This window comes from Ranitomeya variabilis, chromosome 2, assembly GCF_051348905.1.
Source record: "Ranitomeya variabilis isolate aRanVar5 chromosome 2, aRanVar5.hap1, whole genome shotgun sequence".
NCBI lineage: Eukaryota > Metazoa > Chordata > Amphibia > Anura > Dendrobatidae > Ranitomeya > Ranitomeya variabilis.
In genome coordinates, this window is record NC_135233.1 from 70,866,163 (window position 1) to 70,887,002 (window position 20,840).

Here is a 20,840-nt window from a genome sequence, read left to right on the forward strand (position 1 = left end):
GCAGCGCTTTACAACTTATAGAGGGGACTTGTACAGACAACAGACATTACAGCATAACAGAAATCACAGTTCAAAACAGATACCAGGAGGAATGAGGGCCCTGCTGCTCGCAAGCTTACAATCTATGAGGAAAAGGGGAGACACAAGAGGTGGATGGTAACAATTGCTTTAGTTATTTGGACCAGCCATAGTGTAAGGCTCGGGTGTTCATGTAAAGCTGCATGAACCAGTTAACTGCCTAAGTATGTAACAGTACAGACACAGAGGCTATTAACTGCATAAAGTGTATGAGAACATGATGGAGGAACGTGATTATGTTGTTGTTTTTTATTAATAGGCCACACAGGGATAATTAGGTTAATGCGTTGAGGCGGTAGGCCAATCTGAACAAATGAGTTTTTAGTGCACGCTTAAAACTGTGGGGATTGGGGATTAATTGTATTAACCTAGGTAGTGCATTCCAAAGAATCGGCGCCGCACGTGTAAAGTCTTGGAGACGGGAGTGGGAGGTTCTGATTATTGAGGATGCTAACCTGAGGTCATTAGCAGAGCGGAGGGCACGGGTAGGTTGGTAGACTGAGACCAGAGAGGAGATGTAGGGTGGTGCTGAGCCATGGAGTGCTTTGTGGATGAGGGTAGTAGTTTTGTACTGGATTCTGGATTGGATGGGTAGCCAGTGTAATGACTGGCACAAGGTAGAGGCATCGGTGTAACGGTTGGCGAGGAATATGATCCTGGCAGCAGCATATAATGCCATTTAATGCCATAATGAAAACAAATCTATCTGAGTGTGTCCACATTCCTACACTTATATATTATGTTATTAGTAGTGATGAGCGATGTCACGTATCCCTACTCCGTGGTGTCACTAATTCGTCACATGTTCCGCTCTCACACGTGACTTGGGGTTGTGCCTGCAAGGGTTATCTATCTCCCCTCTCTCAGTCCAGCATTCAACCTCTGTCCTATGCTGTAATGGGAGCATAAATCACACACCGACCCAGGCCACACACCCACTCATACACGCTGCTGCCACCACTCATCGGGCGATGAGTCCCGGAAATAATACTACTAATAAAATTATGTCTATCACTCATAAGGCTTACACACCTTAGGCTATGGATTCTTTTAGAACATTCAAGGTTCAACTTGTTAAAGTTTTATAGTTTATTAACAAAAGGTTCAATGCTTACAATAAGAAAAAGGTATAAAAATATGATAATAAAAAGACATACAACTTATGCAAACCAGTATCAAAATAAACAGGAGAAACTATCTAACTGGTAGTTGCCTTCTGCTCCCTGAGGGTAGGACGAATGTAGATTGGATACCAGCTTCTCAGGCTGCCCTCACATGCGAACACAATTCTCTGTCTGCAGCCTAAATTTATAACTTTGGTCTGGAGGTCAGGTTTCTAGACCGGCCCCTCAGGTTAATATCATAATTGCTGGCTTTTTGATTGTCCACGGCCGCGCTACTAATGAATATATTATTTTCTCTTGAGACACTTGTGAAAAGGTTCTCAGGATTAGATAACCTCAGGCCGCAATTAGCATCTTCCCTCCAAGACCTAGGAGGTGTCAAGTGTTACCTTTCTTCTTGGCCCTAGCTAGACCTCCTGGTGAGATATGGAGACACAATTTCTACTAGTCCCAAGGAAGTACCTATTAACACCTAGGTGCGACTTACCTTCAGGACAGATGTTACATTATCACTAGTCACACATATAACCCTAGACATATGTCACTACACACATATAGATATATATACACATATTTCACCACAAGCGAATATACTCGTTACTCGAGATTTCTCGAGCACGCTCGGGTGTCCTCCGAGTATTTTTTAGTGCTCAGAGATTTAGTTTTTTTCGCCGCAGCTGAATGATTTACATCTGTTAGCCAGCATAAGTACATGTGGGGATTCCCTAGCAACCAGGCAACCCCCACATGTACTTATGCTGGCTATCAGATGTAAATCATTCAGCTGCGGCAAGAAAAACTAAATCTCCGAGCACTAAAAAATACTCTGAGGACCCCCGAGCGTGCTCGAGAAATCTCGAGTAACGAGTATATTCGCTCATCACTAGTTATTAGTCATATCGATGGCGCACACAGGCGACTATTTATTAGAAAGACTTCTTCCTGTGATTATCACGGCCATATGCCCATGCACCTGAAATCAGAAGCAGGAAGATATATGTTTTACATACAGAAACTGGGGGAAAAAAACAATAAAAGATAATCAAAGCCTTCCCCCAAATCCATAGTGATGTATTCTGCCCCATGTGCGTGATGTGTAGTAAACTCCATTGACCTGCACTGTATATGTTGTGTGGGCTCTCGATCAAAAGGTGGAGACGGAAATGGACAAATATATCTGAAAAAAAACTGCATCATGTAGAGAGATTTCTGCCTGTAGCATGTACTTGATTTATACCTGTCATTTTAGTTTTAGGCCCCTACTACAAGGGCTAAAGGGTGATTACAAAGTGAATACGCTGTCATGTATTTTCTTTGCCCTACCTGTAGATGGCAGCATTGCAGGCAAGTGTTGTCAGAGTAAGCGCTTATTCACACGTCCGAGATTATTTTCGTATCTGAGTAGCTCTTATCTGCTAGATGTCTACCACAGTGCCGTCTCTAGGGCCAGAGTCATGGGGGGCATACAGGGGCACATAAATTTGTGGCAGAGTATCCACAAGAAACGTCCCAGATAAGCCCACCTTGTCACTCCAAAAAGGTTTGTCATACAGAGAGATGTAGTGGACATTGTACATCCGAAAGATTTTTCTGCAGGAAACAGGGTCCGTGCCATTATAGTATCTTCCTATACCCCACCATTCTTACTACCAGACACAAACTGAATGAATTCATTGACCTCTAAATGTATTTCAGGTCTGTTCTCCTGGCCGAGAATCTCTTGTGTCCGCTCAACGCTCAATTACTCTGTGGCTTTATCAAATTTGGGAACTTACTGAAGAACCTTCCTGTAAAACTTTCTTCTTCCTTCATGACTCCACAGCAGGTTCTCCACTTGTAAGTACCACAATATTGTTGTTATTATTATTATTATTATTATTATTATTATATGCCTTTCACCATACGAAAGAAACCTATAATCCAAAAAGTAATTCCAACATAAATGTGAGCACACAGTGCAAACCTAAAATATCATATAAACGTTAATCTATAATGATCAGAAATCAAACCAACGTATATGAACAATACCTATTTTATTGAGTTACGCAAAAGTAAAATAAAAATTAAAAGTTTAAAGCGAACCTGTCATCAGGATTTTGCTAAGTAAGCTACAGACAGTGTCAGGCTGACGCCGTTATACTCATTAAAATGATACCTGGAGTGAAGAAATCTGTCTTGTGGTTCTTGTGTAATCTTTGTTTGCAGTTTTCAGACAATGAGATTCTTGTGCTCCGGCCTCATCATCATCTTAAATTACAGGTCACTGAACCTTCAATGACCTGTCTCCTATTTTAAATACTGCGTTTGTGCAGTTTATATTGTGCTCTTTAAAAAAAAAAATGTAACTCCATCAAAATGGCGGCGGCGCATGCGCAGTGGCATCTATCACTTGCCAATAGATGCCGTTGCACTTGTTCCGTTGCCGTTTTGCTGGAGCCAATTTTTTTTTACTCCAACAAAATGGCAGTGGCGGCCCATGCATAGTAGCATCTATCGGCAAACGATGCTCTGAAGAGCATCACTTGCAGATTTGCTTTAATAATTGAAATAAAAAAGCAATGGGAGGCCGATGAGAGACACAAAATAATCAAGACAGTACAAGGGGTGGCCACTAGATGGCAAAATACTACCAAGGGATGAAAAATATTTAGATTTGCGAGTCCTCAGTGTTCAGTACAGGAGTACTTGATGGTGGGATAAAATTGATTAAACTGTTCATAGAACAGATTCTGTGGTGAAACTTACAAAATTCATCCTCCCCCACAATTAATTTGAATTCGACAACAAGATAGTTGACAATCAATAGTAAAAATAAATAAAATTAAAAATAATAAATCAATAGTAAAAAAGATAAAGATGGATTATAGGCAGGTATACCCAAAAATAGAATGTGTCACCACATCGGCTTTCACCTCAGACTTCGACACGTTTCAACCCTACTTCATCAGGGGACTTTTCAGAATAAGTTGTCATGTGTTTGTTGATAAAAAACACTATATTTGTCCATCATGTAACCTTGTTTCTGCATTTTTAGCAGTTATTTCCCCTCTGCACTAGAAGCCTCAGCAGTTTTTCGGCTTTTGTTTCTCTGCAGTGTCTCCCATTCCCATCACCCTAGAATTTTAAAGGTAGCAGGTATAATGTAATCCTTCACTGCAGGCAGATTGTAGACAGATTTGAGCAGTTCTTGTAATTGAATTATCAGTGTTGGAGCCAAAATCGACTGATAAATGGGGAAGATATATATATATATTTTTTAATTAGATGTATTTAACAATTTCTTCACTTGTAATGTTGATTTATGAAAAAAAATAATAAAAGTTTACATAGAGCTAAGTATTCTACCACTGGCTGACCGTTTGCTCTGATGGGCACTGGTGTGGGAATGGTCCGAGCCTGGAATAAAGTTTCCTCCGGGGCCCATAGTAATCTAATTATGACACTATTTTATGGCCTCAGCTTACAGTGAATTCTGTCCCCACTCGCAACTGCCTAGATGCGCTTAACCAGCGGCGTTACTGCCAACATGTGATCAAATGTATGAGATGTCACAAGGAGGGCACTTCATGCCATGGCCATGATTTACACCATATGTGACATTTGGCTAAATGCCAACATGGAAAATATAGATATCACATGAAATGAAAATAAATGAAAAATCTCAATCACCGAAAATCCCTTTACAACTAGAGTACAACATTTGACTATGACGCTATTCACTACTCACGGACAAACCGTGAGGCATGGTAGTCAAACGTTCCAGGGTCAGACACCAAGAGAGTCCGTAGTAAACTAAAGGGGAAAGACAAAGGTGAAGGCAGGTCACAGTCATACATACATAGTTGCATGGGTTGAAAAAAAGACCACGGTCCATCAAGTTCAACCTTTCTCCACCAATTATACATTTTGTGCCACTAAATTATCTATAACCCGCAATGTTATGTGTATCGAGGAAATCATCCAAATCTTTTTTAAAAGCTGTTATAGTGTCGGCCATTACTACCTCTTGTGGTCGGGCATTCCACAGTCCGACTGCTCTAACTGTAAAGAACCCTTTCCTATTTAGCTGCCCCCTGGTCCTTAGTATGGTCTTTGGAAGGAATAAGTCCTGTCCTTTGTGCTAATCAGACACATATTTTATTTATACATGTAGATGAGATCCCCTCTGAGGCATCTTTTTTCCAGCTTTTCCAACCTCTCCTCATATAAGAGACCTTCCATCCCTTGTAATAATCTAGTTGCCCGTCGTTGAACTGACTCTAACTTCTGAATATCCTTTTTAAAATGTGGAGCCCAAAACTGTATCCCGTATTCTAGATGTGGCCTCACCAGTGATTTATAGAGGGGTAACAATACATTGGGATCGCGGGATTTTATCTCTCTTTTTATACACCCTAAAATCTTGTTTGCTTTTGTGGCTGCTGCTTGACATTGAGTACGGCTGCTCAATGTACTTGTAATGAGAAAGCCCAAGTCTTTCTCCTGCTCTGTAGTCCCGAGTGTACTCCCATCTAATGTATATACAGCTGTAGGATTACTCCGTCCTCGGTGCATTACTCTACATTAAATCTCATTTTACAAGTGTTTGCCCATTCAGACATCTTATCCAGATCATTTTGCAATATTGTGTATGTCAAGGTCAGATTTTAATATCGTACATAGTTTGGTGTCTTCAGCAAAAACTGACACTTTACTCTATAAAGAGATTAATAAGAATCGGTCCTAGCACAGATCCCTGTGATATAACCACTGGTGATTTTGTGGTCCCCACTGCTGACTATATCCCATTTAGAGAATGTACCATTTATGACGACTTTGTCTTTCTTGTCTTGTCGCCAGTTCCTTACCCATCTGTGTTGGGTGAGAGACACTCTTTATAAGTGAGTATTCCGATCACCAAAAATTATCACCTATCCAGAAATGGTGAGTGATAATTATCAGGTCAGTGGGGATAAACAGTGGCTGGCAAACAGTCATAAGGATGAGTTCAATGGAGCAGCATTCGTGCATGCACCATGATGTGACATTCATTGTCTATAGTACTGATGAAAATGTCTGAACACAACACTTGGCTATCATCATCATTCGTGTAGACAATTAATAGAGCACCATGGTACATGCACCACCGACCGCTCCATTGAACCCCTCCTGGCCACAGAGCGATCAGGAAACATTATTTCCCCATTGTGGGGAAAACAGTAGTGGTACCCATGCTGATCTAATAATTATCGCCTATTTAGTAAATAGATGATAATTTTTGGAGACTACAATACACAATATAATACTACAAGAACCAGACAACCCCTTTGAGGCAAAGTAAATCGCATAAAAAACCTCAGCATTAAACATGCAACAAATTCATATAAATCCTGACTCTCATTCATAGACAATACTGATGGTCTTGCAGCACCAATAATTGGTGTTGACTCTCAGACATGATTTCGGTATCTTACCTATATATGTCAGTGTCGCAGATTGGGCTGCCAGGGCCTTGTGCCGGTGCCTGCAGAGGGGAGCGATTACTCAGGACCTGGAATGGGCTCTGCTGGAAGCTTGCTTAGGTCTCCTTGAGTTCTTGGTCGAAGACACTTCTGCTAACGATGACTGGATACGGAAAAGATGTCAAGCGCTATCTGCTCTGATACGGCTAACCTCCATTCCTGGTTGTAAGAAGCTATTGGACATCCAAGAAAAGGTACAAGATTTGTGTTCAACTGTAGAAGATAATATGGGAGGAAATTACATATGTAGGTTATATTCCATGTTCTTGTCCACAGAAGCCATAACTGTAAAGCGCTGCGTAATATGTTGGCGCTATATAAAGATTATTATTATTATTATTACCAGTAGTGGCCATAAACTGAAATGAACAGAACCAAAGCTTTAGCGGTACAATAATAGATTTACCTTTAGAGGAGTACTAACATTTATAGCCATTAAACTAAAGCATACAAGAAAATTGGGAAATAGTGTATGGCTTCTGTGGACAAGAACATGAAATATAACCTAAAATAACAGATGGAATTCAGCAAAATCCACAGCATGCGACCATACCATAGAGCTGAAGAGCACCAGTGACCGTGTGACCGATGGGCTTATTACAGGAGACAGGGCTGCTGCGTCCTGTATTGTGACATCAAACTGGCCATAGACAACGCCAACCGCACAGCAGCTTAGCAGAAATGTTTATTCATTAAAACTGAAAAGGAAAAAGGGTTCCATGTGTGAAAACAGCAGGTAAAGTAGAGGACTAGGGACTCAAAAGAGCCGGTCACCTGGTGTGGTCGTGCAAAGCACAACGCTGCATGATGCTTGGAAATGGGCGAGAACGTGACTGCTGCTGTACCCGTTGAACCTGGTAAGGTCAGGCATGAAACCTGATAGAAGAAACAACTGAAAGAAGTGGTGTATTGGGCGCGGACAAGTCCAGAAGAAACAGTTGACTCAGAATGGCGCTGTACATATGGAGGAGTTAGAGCAACTTTGAAACGCCTTGTATATAAAGTCCCCTTTCTTCAATCTCCTGGTCACCTGTTTCTTCTGGACTTGGCAGCGTCCGAAACCCCACATCTTTCAGCTTCCTCTTCTATCAGTTTTGTTAATTAGGAACAAATAGTCAGACCAGTTAATCTCCAAGCAGTCCAGACACTAAAAAAAAGAGATGACCCAAAATTGAGAAGAATCCGTTGATAAAAATTGAACTCCATAGCAGGCTTTATATAATATGCTGATTTTTCTTTTTGTGCTATTTTCTAAGGTCTGCTGGCTTGGGGTTGTTTCCTCGCCACGTAACAGCCATGCCTTGTATTTGCTGGGGAATGCACAACTTGCCCAGTATGATGACGAGCCATCCACAGAAGAAGCACAACTTGCTCTTCAGAATTCGAAGCTCAGCTTCCAAGCCAGCATTTGCCTGGAGAATATGTCAACCAGCGGGCCTCCACCTGCAGAACTAACATGTAAGACCAATATTCTTAAAAGAAAGAGACTTTACAGGTCAACATGTTCACATCCCTAACCGAATAGACATGAGAATTGGTGTTTGGGTTGGTTCTCATCACTCTTGTATAACCGTTTTGGTCACAGGTTCTCACCACTCATTAAGGGAAGCAGCCAACCTAGCGTAGGCCCTCTCTCGTCCAATACGCCATAATGTTGGAGCATAGAACTGCATAATATATGACTGGGTCTATAGTACATTCACTTTTTGGTGGAGGAAGTCCAAAAAGCCATAGACTGGGAAAGTTCAAGAAACTACATATCTGTGCAGTGATTCACTTATTTGTAACATCTAGTGTCTATGACCCAGTAAGACACAGGAACCAAATTTAGATGTTCCTTAAAAGGACCCCAAGATGGAGTTGCACTTAGAAAGGTCTTGCCAAAATCGAAAATTATAGGTTTAGACGTGTCAGATCACAAAAACTGTAGTCCTGTGTCTGCCCTGTGAGTGGAGCATCGGTCGGCACTTCCATCAGGACACCATTTAAAGTCTATGGGACTGAAGAAGGTATGTCTGTCAGTGCCATAGACTGAGGGAAGAAGTAGTAGGCAAAAGCGAACCCTTTCCACATAAATAAGGACATAGGAACCCCGTTCTCGTGATTGTTGATTTTGATAACTCCTTTTACACCCCTGTTAATCCCAGGATTATATCATTGCTTTGAAAGATGGCTTGAATACTGTAAAATGTCTTTATTTTCATTTTGTTACAGCTCAGAAGTGGTGGCAGGAGTGGAAGACGTCACAAGAATTACAAGGGCAGAGACAGGTGCCTCAGGCTCGTTCTGAAAAAGAAGCTTCTGTAACCATTTCCACAGAAACTTCTAAAAAAGGAGTCACTCCGGTGCCCAAAGTAACAAGCACTTCATCCAGATCTTGTCCTCCTGGGAAGAAAGGAAGTACGACGACATCTGGAGCGAGCAGCCACCCAACGGCTACACCTGGAGGAAGCAACACCAGACTTGGCAAATCTGGAGGGAGCAACAGTAAAATGGCTAAACCAGGATCCACCAGCACCAAATCCGATACAACTGGAGTGAGTCCGAGCAAAACTCCTACAGGAACCAATACAAAACCAGTGTCCACCATGGCTGCCAGGTACATGTGTGCTAGTGCTACTGACAAATTCGTTCAGCCATAATATGAAAGTGAATCTACTCTGTGGCAATGTTTTAGGCTACGTTCACATTTGCGGTCAGCGCCGCAGCGTCGGGCGCCGCAGCGTCGCCGCATGCGTCATGCGCCCCTATATTTAACATGGGGGCGCATGGACATGCGTCGCACTTGCGTTTTGCGCCGCATGCGTCACTGCGGCGCCCGCGTCCGGGCGCAGAGGACGCAGCAAGTTGCATTTTTGCTGCGTCCAAAATCAATGAAAAAAAGGACGCATGCGGCGCAAAACGCAGCGTTGTGCATGCGTTTTGCTGCGTTTTTGTTTGTGTTGTGCGTTGCGGCGCCGACGCTGCGGCGCACAACGCAAATGTGAACGTAGCCTTACACTTTTTTTTATTATTCTTGACCAATTTGCCAACATATATACACAGTGTCCTCCATGGCCGATAATACACATTGCCATATACTCTATTTTGATAATCACATTAGAATAGATCAATTTAATCCACTGCAAATAAAGAAGCCTTCTTCCCTTCAAAGTTTTTATCCTCTTAATATATTGCAGACATAATATTAGATGGCGCTGTGTACTTACAATTGCTCTTTTTGCCTTTCTACCCAGCTAATTCTTCTCTTTTCTGTGGTCAATGTAGAAACAGGAAGTCTTTTTTTCCCTGCACCAGTCATCCCCCTCTTCAACTCCTGACCCAGCTGCTCCCTCCTCCCTAGGTCAGAGACTTTTGCAGTGACTGATGACTGATGCAGGGAAAATTGACCTCTTGTTTCTACATAGAGCTTAGAAGTATTGAAGTAGTCCGTTTTTAATCACATGAGGTTATAGACCTAATGGAAAAGAGAAGAATTAGCTGGGCAGAAAGGCAAAATGAGCAATTGTAAGTACACAGTGCTATATAATATGACGACTGGAATATATTAAGAGTTGCGTGCAAAACAGTATATAATACAAGAAATATCAGCTATTATTGCTTCAAATAATGTGATGCTCAGAAGCAGCCAGGAAATGCTGAGTCTAAGGGCTCATACTCACTTGCGTGAAATACGGCCGAGTCTCGTAACACCCGGCTCTGCCGCCGGCACTTGGGAGCGGAGCGTGCAGCTCCATGTATTGCTATGCGGCCACACGCTCCGCTCTGGAGTGCCGGCGGCAGAGCCGGGTTTTATCCTGCGAGACTAGGCCGTATTTCACGCCAGTGAGTATGAGCCCTAAGAGCACAAGTTGTGATCGAAATGCGTTCAGTCTCCTATTGCCACCCTTCCTCTGGTTCATTCCAGCTGAGTATGCCATAGCAGCTATTTTGTTGTTATTTTAATGAACACTAATAAAAAAAAATTATTTTATTGGATGAAGCTGGATCTCTTCTTCTACAAGTGATCTGGTATTTCTACAAGGTCATATCTCTCCTCCGTGCTGCGGTCAGGGATACGACACGCTCTTATTCAGACTAGACATTTTAAGTAGAAGTTCATTTTAAGGAATAAATCCATTTCCATGAATTTAAAATAACTAGATGGTGGCCCGATTCTAACGCATCGGGTATTCTAGAATATGTATGTAGTTTATTTATGAAGTTTTCAGAAAAATGCAATTCATACACAGGATTCGGCCGGCCGGGCGCGACCAATTAGCGAAGCGTGGTTCAAATTCTGCTCCAATTTGCAGCCGGACTGCGCCTGTCGCTGATTGGTCACACCCGGCCGCAAACAATCAGTGAAGCCAGGGCCAGCTCCAGGTTTTTGAGGGCCCCGGGCAAAAGAGTCTCAGTGGGCCCCTCCCTTTAACACATACCACGATTCATGATGCACAGATACAGCAGAGAAATATAGCACAGCCAAGTAGCATACAGCCCACGTAGTATATAACACAGCCCACGTAGTATATTGCACAGCCACGTAGTATATAGCACAGCCCACATAGTATATAGCACAGACACGTAGTATATTGCACAGCCCACGTATTATATTGCACAGCCCACGTAGTATATAGCAGCCCACATAGTATATAGCACAGCCCATGTAGTATATTGCCCAGCCACGTAATATATTGCACAGCCACGTAGTATATAGCACAGCCACGTAGTATATAGCACAGAGATGTAGTATATAACACAGCCCACGTAGTATTTAGCAATGTGGGCACCATATCCCTGTTAAAAAAAAGAATTTAAAATAAAAAATAGTTATATACTCCCCTTCCGTCGGCCCCCGGATCCAGCCCAGACGTTTACCGATGCTCCTCGCGACGCTCCGGCCCCAAGAATGCATTGTGGTCTCGCGAGACCGCAATGCATGGACCGGAGCGTCGCGAGGAGCAGCGGGAAAGGCGACGGAAGGTGAGAATCTAATGATTTTTTATTTTGTTTATTATTTTTAACATTAGATCTTTTTACTATTGATGCTGCATAGGCTGCATCAATAGTAAAAAGTTGGTCACACAGGGTTAATAGCAGCGTTAACAGAGTGCGTTACACCGCGGTATAATGCAGCCATTAACCCTGTGTGAGCGCTGACTGGAGGGGAGTATGGAGGGGGCACTGACAGAGAGTAGTAAGGGGCGAATTCGCGGCCGGACTGTGCCCGGGATTTCCGTGACAGACAAACAGACGGAAGTGCCCCTTAGGTGATTATATATATAGATGCCTACATCTACACGTGCCTAGCATTCTATTTCTGTTGTCTAATATCATTGAATATAGTGGTAATAATGTGGAGATGCCGCTGTAGGTCAGTGATGTTGGTTCGGACAATCATTTTATGTGAATTTTAATTTATTATAACAATTGTCATTTCCTAATATTTCGTCGAGTCTCATGCAGTTACATTCAATCCCACTAGAGGGCGAGCTGGAGCTGTATTGTCTAAAAGCAACCCAGTACCCAGATCCAGACCCCCGGCAGTGAGCGGATCCGTAAGACCTGCGGAGCTGACAGCGCCCACGCATGAAAGCACAGCTACTGTAGAGGACAGGCCAGTGCTCACTGAAGGCAAGTCATTATATATATGAGCTGAAAGATGCACATGACCAGTTTCATGAGTAAAAGAACCCCAATGCCATTTTTCAATGATTCGGCAATCAAAAGGTCATAAGGGTAAGTTTGGAAGTAGTCCTACCATGAGGGTCCTTATACCTAAGTAGAGAGCAGTACAGGTATGCACACAATGAACTGTTATTTCACTATAAACCTGGGACTATCATCTTTAATTTTTTTTTTTCCATAAATGAATAGCACACAGGAAAATAATAAACTTTGTAATATATCTTCTCAGAGAAATCTGCTTCATTTATTCTGAAAATGGTCATATCAGAGGTAAAACCTGTCTTCAGTGACTGCAGACTTTCCCATTGCTGAGATAGCAGATGGCAGTTGGTGCTCAGAACATTCTATGGAGACTGTACTGTTGTTTGAGGAGAACTTGCCGCAGAATGTCTGTGTCCGCCTACATATCCTCCTCCTCTTCTCTCCATAGAACTTTATGAGCACCAACTATCATCTATCTCCGCAGTGTGAATAACGTCATCTTCACTGAATGCAGATCTTACCCATGAATTGAGAGGGTAAGAACAATCCGGGAGGTGTAAGAAGCAGATTTATCTGATAAAGATATATTACAAACTTGTTTATATTCATGTGTACTATTATTGAATTATGAAGTAAAATTTAAAATGACAGGTACTCTTTAAAGGTAATCTGTCAGCAGGGGTTAAAACACTAAATTCAGGGATGTATCACTTATCAGGCTGTGTGCTGTTATTTACTTACAATGAAGGTGTTATCACCAGGTGATTATCACTGCCTGGTCTAGGTCTGGGGTGCCTGCTAGCCCAACCACGCCCCCCTCCTCTGATAAGCAGCTCTCTGTCTATAGACAGTGTACACAGAAAGTGGTGCTGTGGACGGATGAAGCTTTCTGAGCTCTGCTACATCTAAAAACTCTGATTGTGTCACAACTGGTGCACCCAGTAAACCAAGTGATATATCGCTGGAATCAGTGACTCTCTTCCTACATCACATGAGGTAGAAAAAACCTGGTGACAGTTTGCCTTTAAAGGGGTTGCCTAGCCTAAGGCTATAAGTCTGCAGTCAATCTTTGTGACTGCAGACTTGTGAGTCCACATATCGAATGCACTGCACGCGGTGAGGATTCCTTCGTACCAGGAGCGGGTGATCATGTGACCATAAGTATGCGACATACATACTTCCGGCCACATTCCGACTAGACTTGTCCAGCCTAGCTCAATACACTTGCATGGAGTGAGGCCGGATACAGTCTAATAGGTATGTGACTTATATGAAAGTCACGTGCAATGCGAGGATTCACATAGATTGACTGCAGACTTGTGGCCTAAGGATGGACAGCCCTTTTAAGCTCCAGATACCAATACAAACATAAAGCACACTTAATAACATCCACTTTGGGACATGGTTTTGTTAAACCCTTTCCCTATGAGTCCTGATTTGAAGAACGGTCGCAGCAAGATCAAACTGTTGTCAGGTATGTTACCTGGCAAGCACCGAATTCAGACAGTCATGAAAATGAGATGGGGTCTCCAGAGTCCCCCCTACTCTCCATATTCTCCTGTTTGCAGTGGCGGTCTTGCTGCTGCTGTTATCCAAACCTCTCCTCCTGCTTTGCAGAACATTAGTGTCAGAGAACAGAAAGCAATTCCCTAATATAAGAAGAGGAGAGACGCTGGCGAGGCAGTCCATGCTATATGTAAGACTGAGTGGCCGGATACAGGCCTTATTACATATTCCTCCGATGTAGCGGGGACGATGGATTTATGTAAACGCTTGTAAATAAATGATGACTTTGCTTTATTTTCTATCATGTCCCATTCAGGAGCGGCTTCAGGCCCCGCAGCGATTAACAGCAGCTCCTTCCTGCCTCGCCTGGGTTTAGCGCGATCTCTCTCTCGTACCAACGAAACTCTATCAGAGGTGGCAGATTTATATCGAGCAGTCATGAAAATGGCTCCAGAGGTAAAGAACTTATAAAAGCCCTTATCTATATATATGAGGCATCGTGATTACTCGCTAATCCTGCCCCCTGCACAGTAGCCCCGCCCCCCACCACATCACCACACATAATGCCACCCCATCACCACACATAATCCCACCCCCCCACCACATCACCACCCATAATACCGCCCACCACATTACCACACATAATCCCGCCCCCCACATCACCACACATAGTCCCGCCCCCCACCACATTACCACACATAATCCCGCCTCTCCACCACATCACCACAGAAAATCCCACCCCCACATTACCACACATAATCCCGCCCCCCACCACATCACCACACATAATCCCGCCCCTACATCACCACACATAATCCCGCCCCCCACCACATTACCACAGATAATCCCACCCCCCCACCACATTACCACACGAGGCTCCGTCCCCACACATTACCACACGAGGCTGCGTCCCCACACATTACCACACGAGGCTCCGTCCCCACACATTACCACAGGAGGCTCCGTCCCCACACATTACCACACGAGGCTCCGTTCCCCCACATTACCACACGAGGCTCCGTCCCCACACATTACCACAGGAGGCTCCGTCCCCACACATTACCACACGAGGCTTCGTCCCCACACATTACCACAGGAGGCTCCGTCCCCACATATTACCACACGAGGCTTCGTCCCCACACATTACCACAGGAGGCTCCGTCCCCACACATTACCACATGAGGCTCCGTCCCCACACATTACCACACGAGGCTTCGTCCCCACACATTACCACACGAGGCTCCGTCCCCACACATTACCACACGAGGCTCCGTCCCCACACATTACCACAGGAGGCTCCGTCCCCACACATTACCACACGAGGCTTCGTCCCCACACATTACCACACGAGGCTCCGTCCCCACACATTACCACACGAGGCTTCGTCCCCACACATTACCACAGGAGGCTCCGTCCCCACATATTACCACACGAGGCTTCGTCCCCACACATTACCACACGAGGCTCCGTCCCCACACATTACCACAGGAGGCTCCGTCCCCACACATTACCACACGAGGCTTCGTCCCCACACATTACCAAGAATACCATTGGACACTAGCAAAAATTGCGATATCCCGTTTAAGTTAACAAGAAAACAATTCTCACTTTGTCTGGCTTATTCCATGACAATTACAAAATCGCAAGGACAAACATTCGATAAGATTGGCTTTCTCCTACCTGATCCTGTATTCACACATGGTCAATTATACACTGCATTCTGTAGAGTAACAAGTTGTAAAGGTCTTTCAGTTCAAATTGTACCTGGTAGAAGTCAAGGAAAGATCTTTGAAAATGACTATACATTTAATTGTGTTTACAGAGAAATTTTAACTTAATTTATGTTTCGTTATGAAATTTGTTTAGATGCTGGAATGAATAAAAAACGCACATCTTACTGAATCCAGTGTGTTTTTGGTTTTACACTGTGAATAAAATGTATTATTAGTATTATTCAGAATTTTAATGATTATTATTGTTATTAACTTCATTTTAAGTTAATTTACCACCTGTGTAAGCGTTATTGAATGTTGTCATTATTTACTTTAGTTTAATCACCAGCAGCGTTAATTAGATAGCAATGAGCATGCCGAGCGTTAGGTGGCTGGAAACAGCTAGTACACTTATATGTTGTTTAACCTTCTAGGAATCTTCAGCACAGTGCAGTCACATTTCACAAATTTGCATTGGAAAAGGTGAAATCTGCAGCATAAACTGATTTACCGCGGGTTTCAAACCTGCGCCATTGGTGAATGTATGCCGTGGGTTTTCTTCTCTACTGGTGGCTCCACGATGCTGCTGCTGTAAGGGTGCGTTCACTCCGAGTGGAAACTCGCTAAATGGTGTCAAAAATTCAGAACTCCTCAAAAACGTGTAGTTTCCGCTCGGTGGTTATGTGCTTTGAGACGCCAGTGCGGACACGGAATATTCGCTTACAAATCCGATTAAGTAAAAGCCGTCTGCTTTTTCCTAAAGCGGTTATGCCGGCGGTTTTACCATGGTTTTTGCCGCAGCTCCTCTTAACTGTTCACAATAACAGTAATTTTGACGAGGGGTGCAAAAACTTTTACATGCCACTGTATGTTCATTCTCTTGAACATTTTTCAATAGGGTTTCGGCAGCAGAAACTACCTGAAAAAGACGTTGTGTGCATATGGCCACTTTCTGCTCCGAGAACTCAGTAATAAAGATTTAGTGTACACATAGCGTAATGCCGGGCAGGAAATCTGCTGAATCTGCATTCTATGGGATCAGACCCTTAGGGTATGTTTCCACGGTCAGGAAACGCTGCTTGTTTGACGCTGCGCAGAACTGCAGCGTCAAACAAGCAGCGTCCAGATGTTCTAGCATAGTGGAGGGGATTTTATGAAATCCCGTCTCCACTATGCGTGGAAACCCGCACGCGGCGGCCCTGCGACTCCGGACATGCTGCGCGTCTTTTCAGATCGCAGCATGTCCGTACACCTTGCGGGGACACAGCGTCCCCGCAAGGCATATCACAGGGCGCTATGGGAGAGAGCGATCATCCCAGATGTGAAGAGTTAACACATCCGGCATGATCGCGTCCCAGAAAGGGGGCGGGGCTTAGCGCCGAGCGGCTTCACCGCTGCGGCGATACCGCCGGCCATCCTGACCGTGGAAACATACCCTTACACTGCGGAGGTTTATAATGGTATCTTGGGTACCTAAACTCTTGTCTCGTATGGAAGCCATATTATTAATGCAAAGTGTTATTTTTGTGGTTCTTGTAGTCTTTAGACACCCACGTACCCGCTGAGTTTTGCCAGTGTAAGGGTATGTGCACACGTTGCAGATTTTGCTGCGGATCCGCAGCTGATTGGCCGCTGCAGATTTGCAGCTGTTTTCCATGAGTTTACAGTACCATGTAAACCTATGGAAAACAAAATCCACAGTGCACATGCTGCGGAAAAAAACGTGTGGAAACGTAGCGATGTTTATTCCGCAGCATGTCAGTTCTTAGTGCGGATTCCGCAGCGGTTTACACCTGCTCCTCAATAGGAATCCGCACAAAATCCGCAAAAAAAAAAAAAAAAAAGGTAAATCCACAGTAATCCCGCGGTTTACCTGCGGATTTACTAAAATCAGTGCGGAAAAGTCTGCAACTTTCCGCAACTTGTGCACATACCCTAAGATGTTTTAGGATGCCGGCGTCTTTTGTCCTGAAGCATTTTTTTCTGATGTCTTTTTGATTGTTTTTTGTATTCATCATTTCCCGTGGGTTTTTTTTAATATATATGATCTAGTGAGCAGCTTCCAAGTAGAAGCCTCCTACAGATTGGACTGGTCGCTTTTCTTAGACACTTCATGGCTTTCAAAAAAACATGAAGCAGTTAAGAAGCTAAAATGAAACTAAACATATCCACAACAAGCTGTTTTGACATCGCTGTGCATGAAGTTCATTTTTGTTAACATTTCTTGAGCAAGTTTTTTGGCAGAATCCATCTTAAACGTTGTATGCACAAGCCCTGATAAAGTTTTGTTACAAATATGTCTGAACACAGTGAAAATGTTTAATTTAGATATTAGTCCACGCCTGCATTACAGCCCCCAAGACAAGTAGATGAGGCCAAATTTTAATTCCGATTACGTTACATGAGCAACTTGTTCAGCCCCCTCCCTATAAACATCAGAGCGATGGCGGCCGAGCGATCTTTCCTGTGTTCTCCGAGAGTCCGTTGGTGGTGGCTTGTCTGTTAGCCAATAAAAGGATCGCCAGTCCAAAACCGCTCAGGCCAGATCCTTCTGTTCCCTAAGATCTATATGGGGACAGTCAGCCGGCCCCCGGTTCACATCAGACGGTCAGCCATACCTGTCGGTATTGGCGGGGTCAGCAGATATTAGTCTAATGTGTATGGGGCAATTACTTTCATTGTGGCCAATAATTTCTTGAAGTCCACAGTGTGGACCACGTGTATATGGACATCAGGCCCGCGTGTGAACATTTTCCCATCCTAAAGCAAGTGACCATACGAATGCTCTACTATATTGTAGTAAAACCTACTAAACTTGTAGCAAGATTCAGCCAAGGGCTTGTTCATACTTTATGTTGTTGAGGTGGTTTTTTGGGGAGCGGAATAGAAAACCGCAGCATTTCTAAAATCGGGATAAGGAAATACAAAAAAGAAACGAAAAAAGCTGAACGGCATTGCCTGGAAAAACTGAGGTGGTCACTCTGAAACCCAGGTGCCGTATAACGAATAGAATTATCTTCAGCACACACACAGATCATGGGTGCTCTTCAGAAAAAATGCACTAAGTCATAATTACATACGAAAAAAGGCAGAGAAGGCACTCACTGATCTTAAAATCTCAATTTTATTCAATCTTCATTAAAATTCCATGGCCGGGAGAGTGAGGAAAAGGAGTTGCTGTGAGCAGGAACAAACGACGGCCGTTTCGCGCGGTGCTTGTGCTTCTGACCCGTGCGAAACGGCCATCGTTTGTTCCTGCTCACAGCAACTCCTTTTCCTCACCCTCTCGGCCATGGAATTTTAATGAAGATTGAATAAAATTGAGATTTTAAGATCGGTGAGTGCCTTTTTTCGTATACAATTATTTCTAAAATCTCACATTACTTTTTTCCTGATGCAAATTGAACCTTGATGCTGTTTTTGTTTCTTCTTTTTTTTACATTTTTCTGTTAAACGCAGCATGTGAATTCCTTTTAGGTTTTTATACGCTTTTCTTTTCTAAAGAAAAGCATCAAAAACTGCACTAACAACACAATTTAATGCAGACTTGCAGCTGTGGTTTTCATGCATGTGATCATTACCATTTGCTTTTAATATTGTCTGTATATGAATTATTTCTTTGTAGGTGCCCGATGCCTACACTGAGCTGGCCGAGCTTCTGGTAAAGACGGACCCTCTCGGAGCAGTGGACGTCTATTGCCAATACCCTCAAAGACCTTCCCATGAACAATCATTCGATGATGCGTTCATCCCCGGGGAAATTATCCGCTTGCTTATAAAAAGCGAGAAGTACGATGACCCTCGTCTTCCTGTGAACATGATTTTATATGGGAAAATTCTGGGAATTGGTAAGTGACTGATGGAAAGTCTACGATTTAGGATGCGTGCGTTTAGAACATTTGCCATCCCATTACTCAATGTGAGCAGAAGTAACATGATTCTTGTTCTCCCAATATTTTATGATCACCATATGTAGGAGATACATTGATTATGCCTTCCCAGCAGAGACCAGCAAAAAGATTCAGGCTGCCCGATTCAGGATACAATCCGATCCTCCATGGCGGCCAGTTGTCTTTTCTGCGGTCGGCATCATAGACCCGGCAATATGAGCACCTCCGGCATTTGTGTTGTGCTTTAACTATGCACTTCATAGTAAATGCTGGCAGCGCCCAGGATGCCAACCGCAGAAGTGAAGACTGCCCTGGTTCTGCTGCCATGGAGGACTGACCCGGCCGCTGGACGAGGGCATCTCCAATCGTAGCCCACCATGATCTGTTTTATACACTGAATCCTGCAGCCTGAATATGTCCTGTGACATAAAATAAGATTATACTTAGACATACCGCTGTAATCTTAGCCCGCGCGCACCTTGGGTGCATCAGATTTGTAAAAATGGACCATGAGATGGTGATTATGGTGATGTCTCCATAATCCGCTGTTATCTTTGACCAAAATGGTCTATTTTCTCCAAAGAAACCAAACTCCCAAAAACCCAACATCTGCTAATAGCAGGTCGGTAAGATAATGAATTATTCAGCGATACTCAACATTCATGTATCAAAGAGATTTATGCTCTGGTAGAAGACTTGGAGAATGGCGGCCATGCTTTATATACGCCTCTATTATAAAGCTAAACGTTTTCTTTTTTTATATATATATAAAAGCCATAAACACTAATAGAGTTTTCATTGTTCATTTGCTACATAAAAGCAAAATTAGGCATTTTTCCAAATAGTCTTCATTAAATAATTGTTTATGACTCTGATACTGAGTGAGTACAAGTCCTTTGTCTACATCTGTACTTTTCAAAGCTGATACAAATCCATCAGATCCCCTGATCCTCCTCCCTCCCTTCTCTCAGCGTTACGCTTGGTTCAATGGCCGTACTAAAACTGGGGTCAGTCACGTTCGAAAATTGTGTGCTGATCTGCGATTATTGGTTTTTCCCACTGCAGATCATTTGGAAAATTGTCCATTTGCACTGGCACACTGGCTATAATGGGTCCATGTTCTCTTCTTCTGATGTTTCTTCCTTTTTTTTTTTTTAAATCCATGTTCTCACGTATGCATAATACGCTCTTCTGAACAAGCCCTTAGGCCAGGTTCATACATCTGTGATATATGGTACGTGCTCAGATGGCAATACACAGTCTGACGGGCAGGTCTCCTTGCCCCAACCAACTACCCCATATATACCTATAAAGCAGATATTTCCGATAAAGAGACCACCAATCAGATTAATGTAATCTGTACACAGAACGTATATC

At 43.3% G+C, this 20,840-nt stretch overlaps 1 protein-coding gene across 2 annotated transcripts in view; it reads left to right on the top strand.

Moving 5' to 3' along the window:
• The window catches only part of LOC143804440 (uncharacterized), a 95,368-nt gene that overhangs the window by 72,371 nt on the left and 2,157 nt on the right, over positions 1-20,840 (top strand). For both annotated transcript variants that reach the window (XM_077282543.1, XM_077282542.1), the window contains exons 14-20: positions 2,898-3,038; positions 6,669-6,897; positions 7,960-8,161; positions 8,918-9,302; positions 12,171-12,319; positions 14,178-14,317; positions 19,199-19,421. In XM_077282543.1, the coding sequence (XP_077138658.1) occupies positions 2,898-3,038; positions 6,669-6,897; positions 7,960-8,161; positions 8,918-9,302; positions 12,171-12,319; positions 14,178-14,317; positions 19,199-19,421 (1,469 nt within the window). The remainder of the gene's footprint in view (positions 1-2,897; positions 3,039-6,668; positions 6,898-7,959; positions 8,162-8,917; positions 9,303-12,170; positions 12,320-14,177; positions 14,318-19,198; positions 19,422-20,840) is intronic.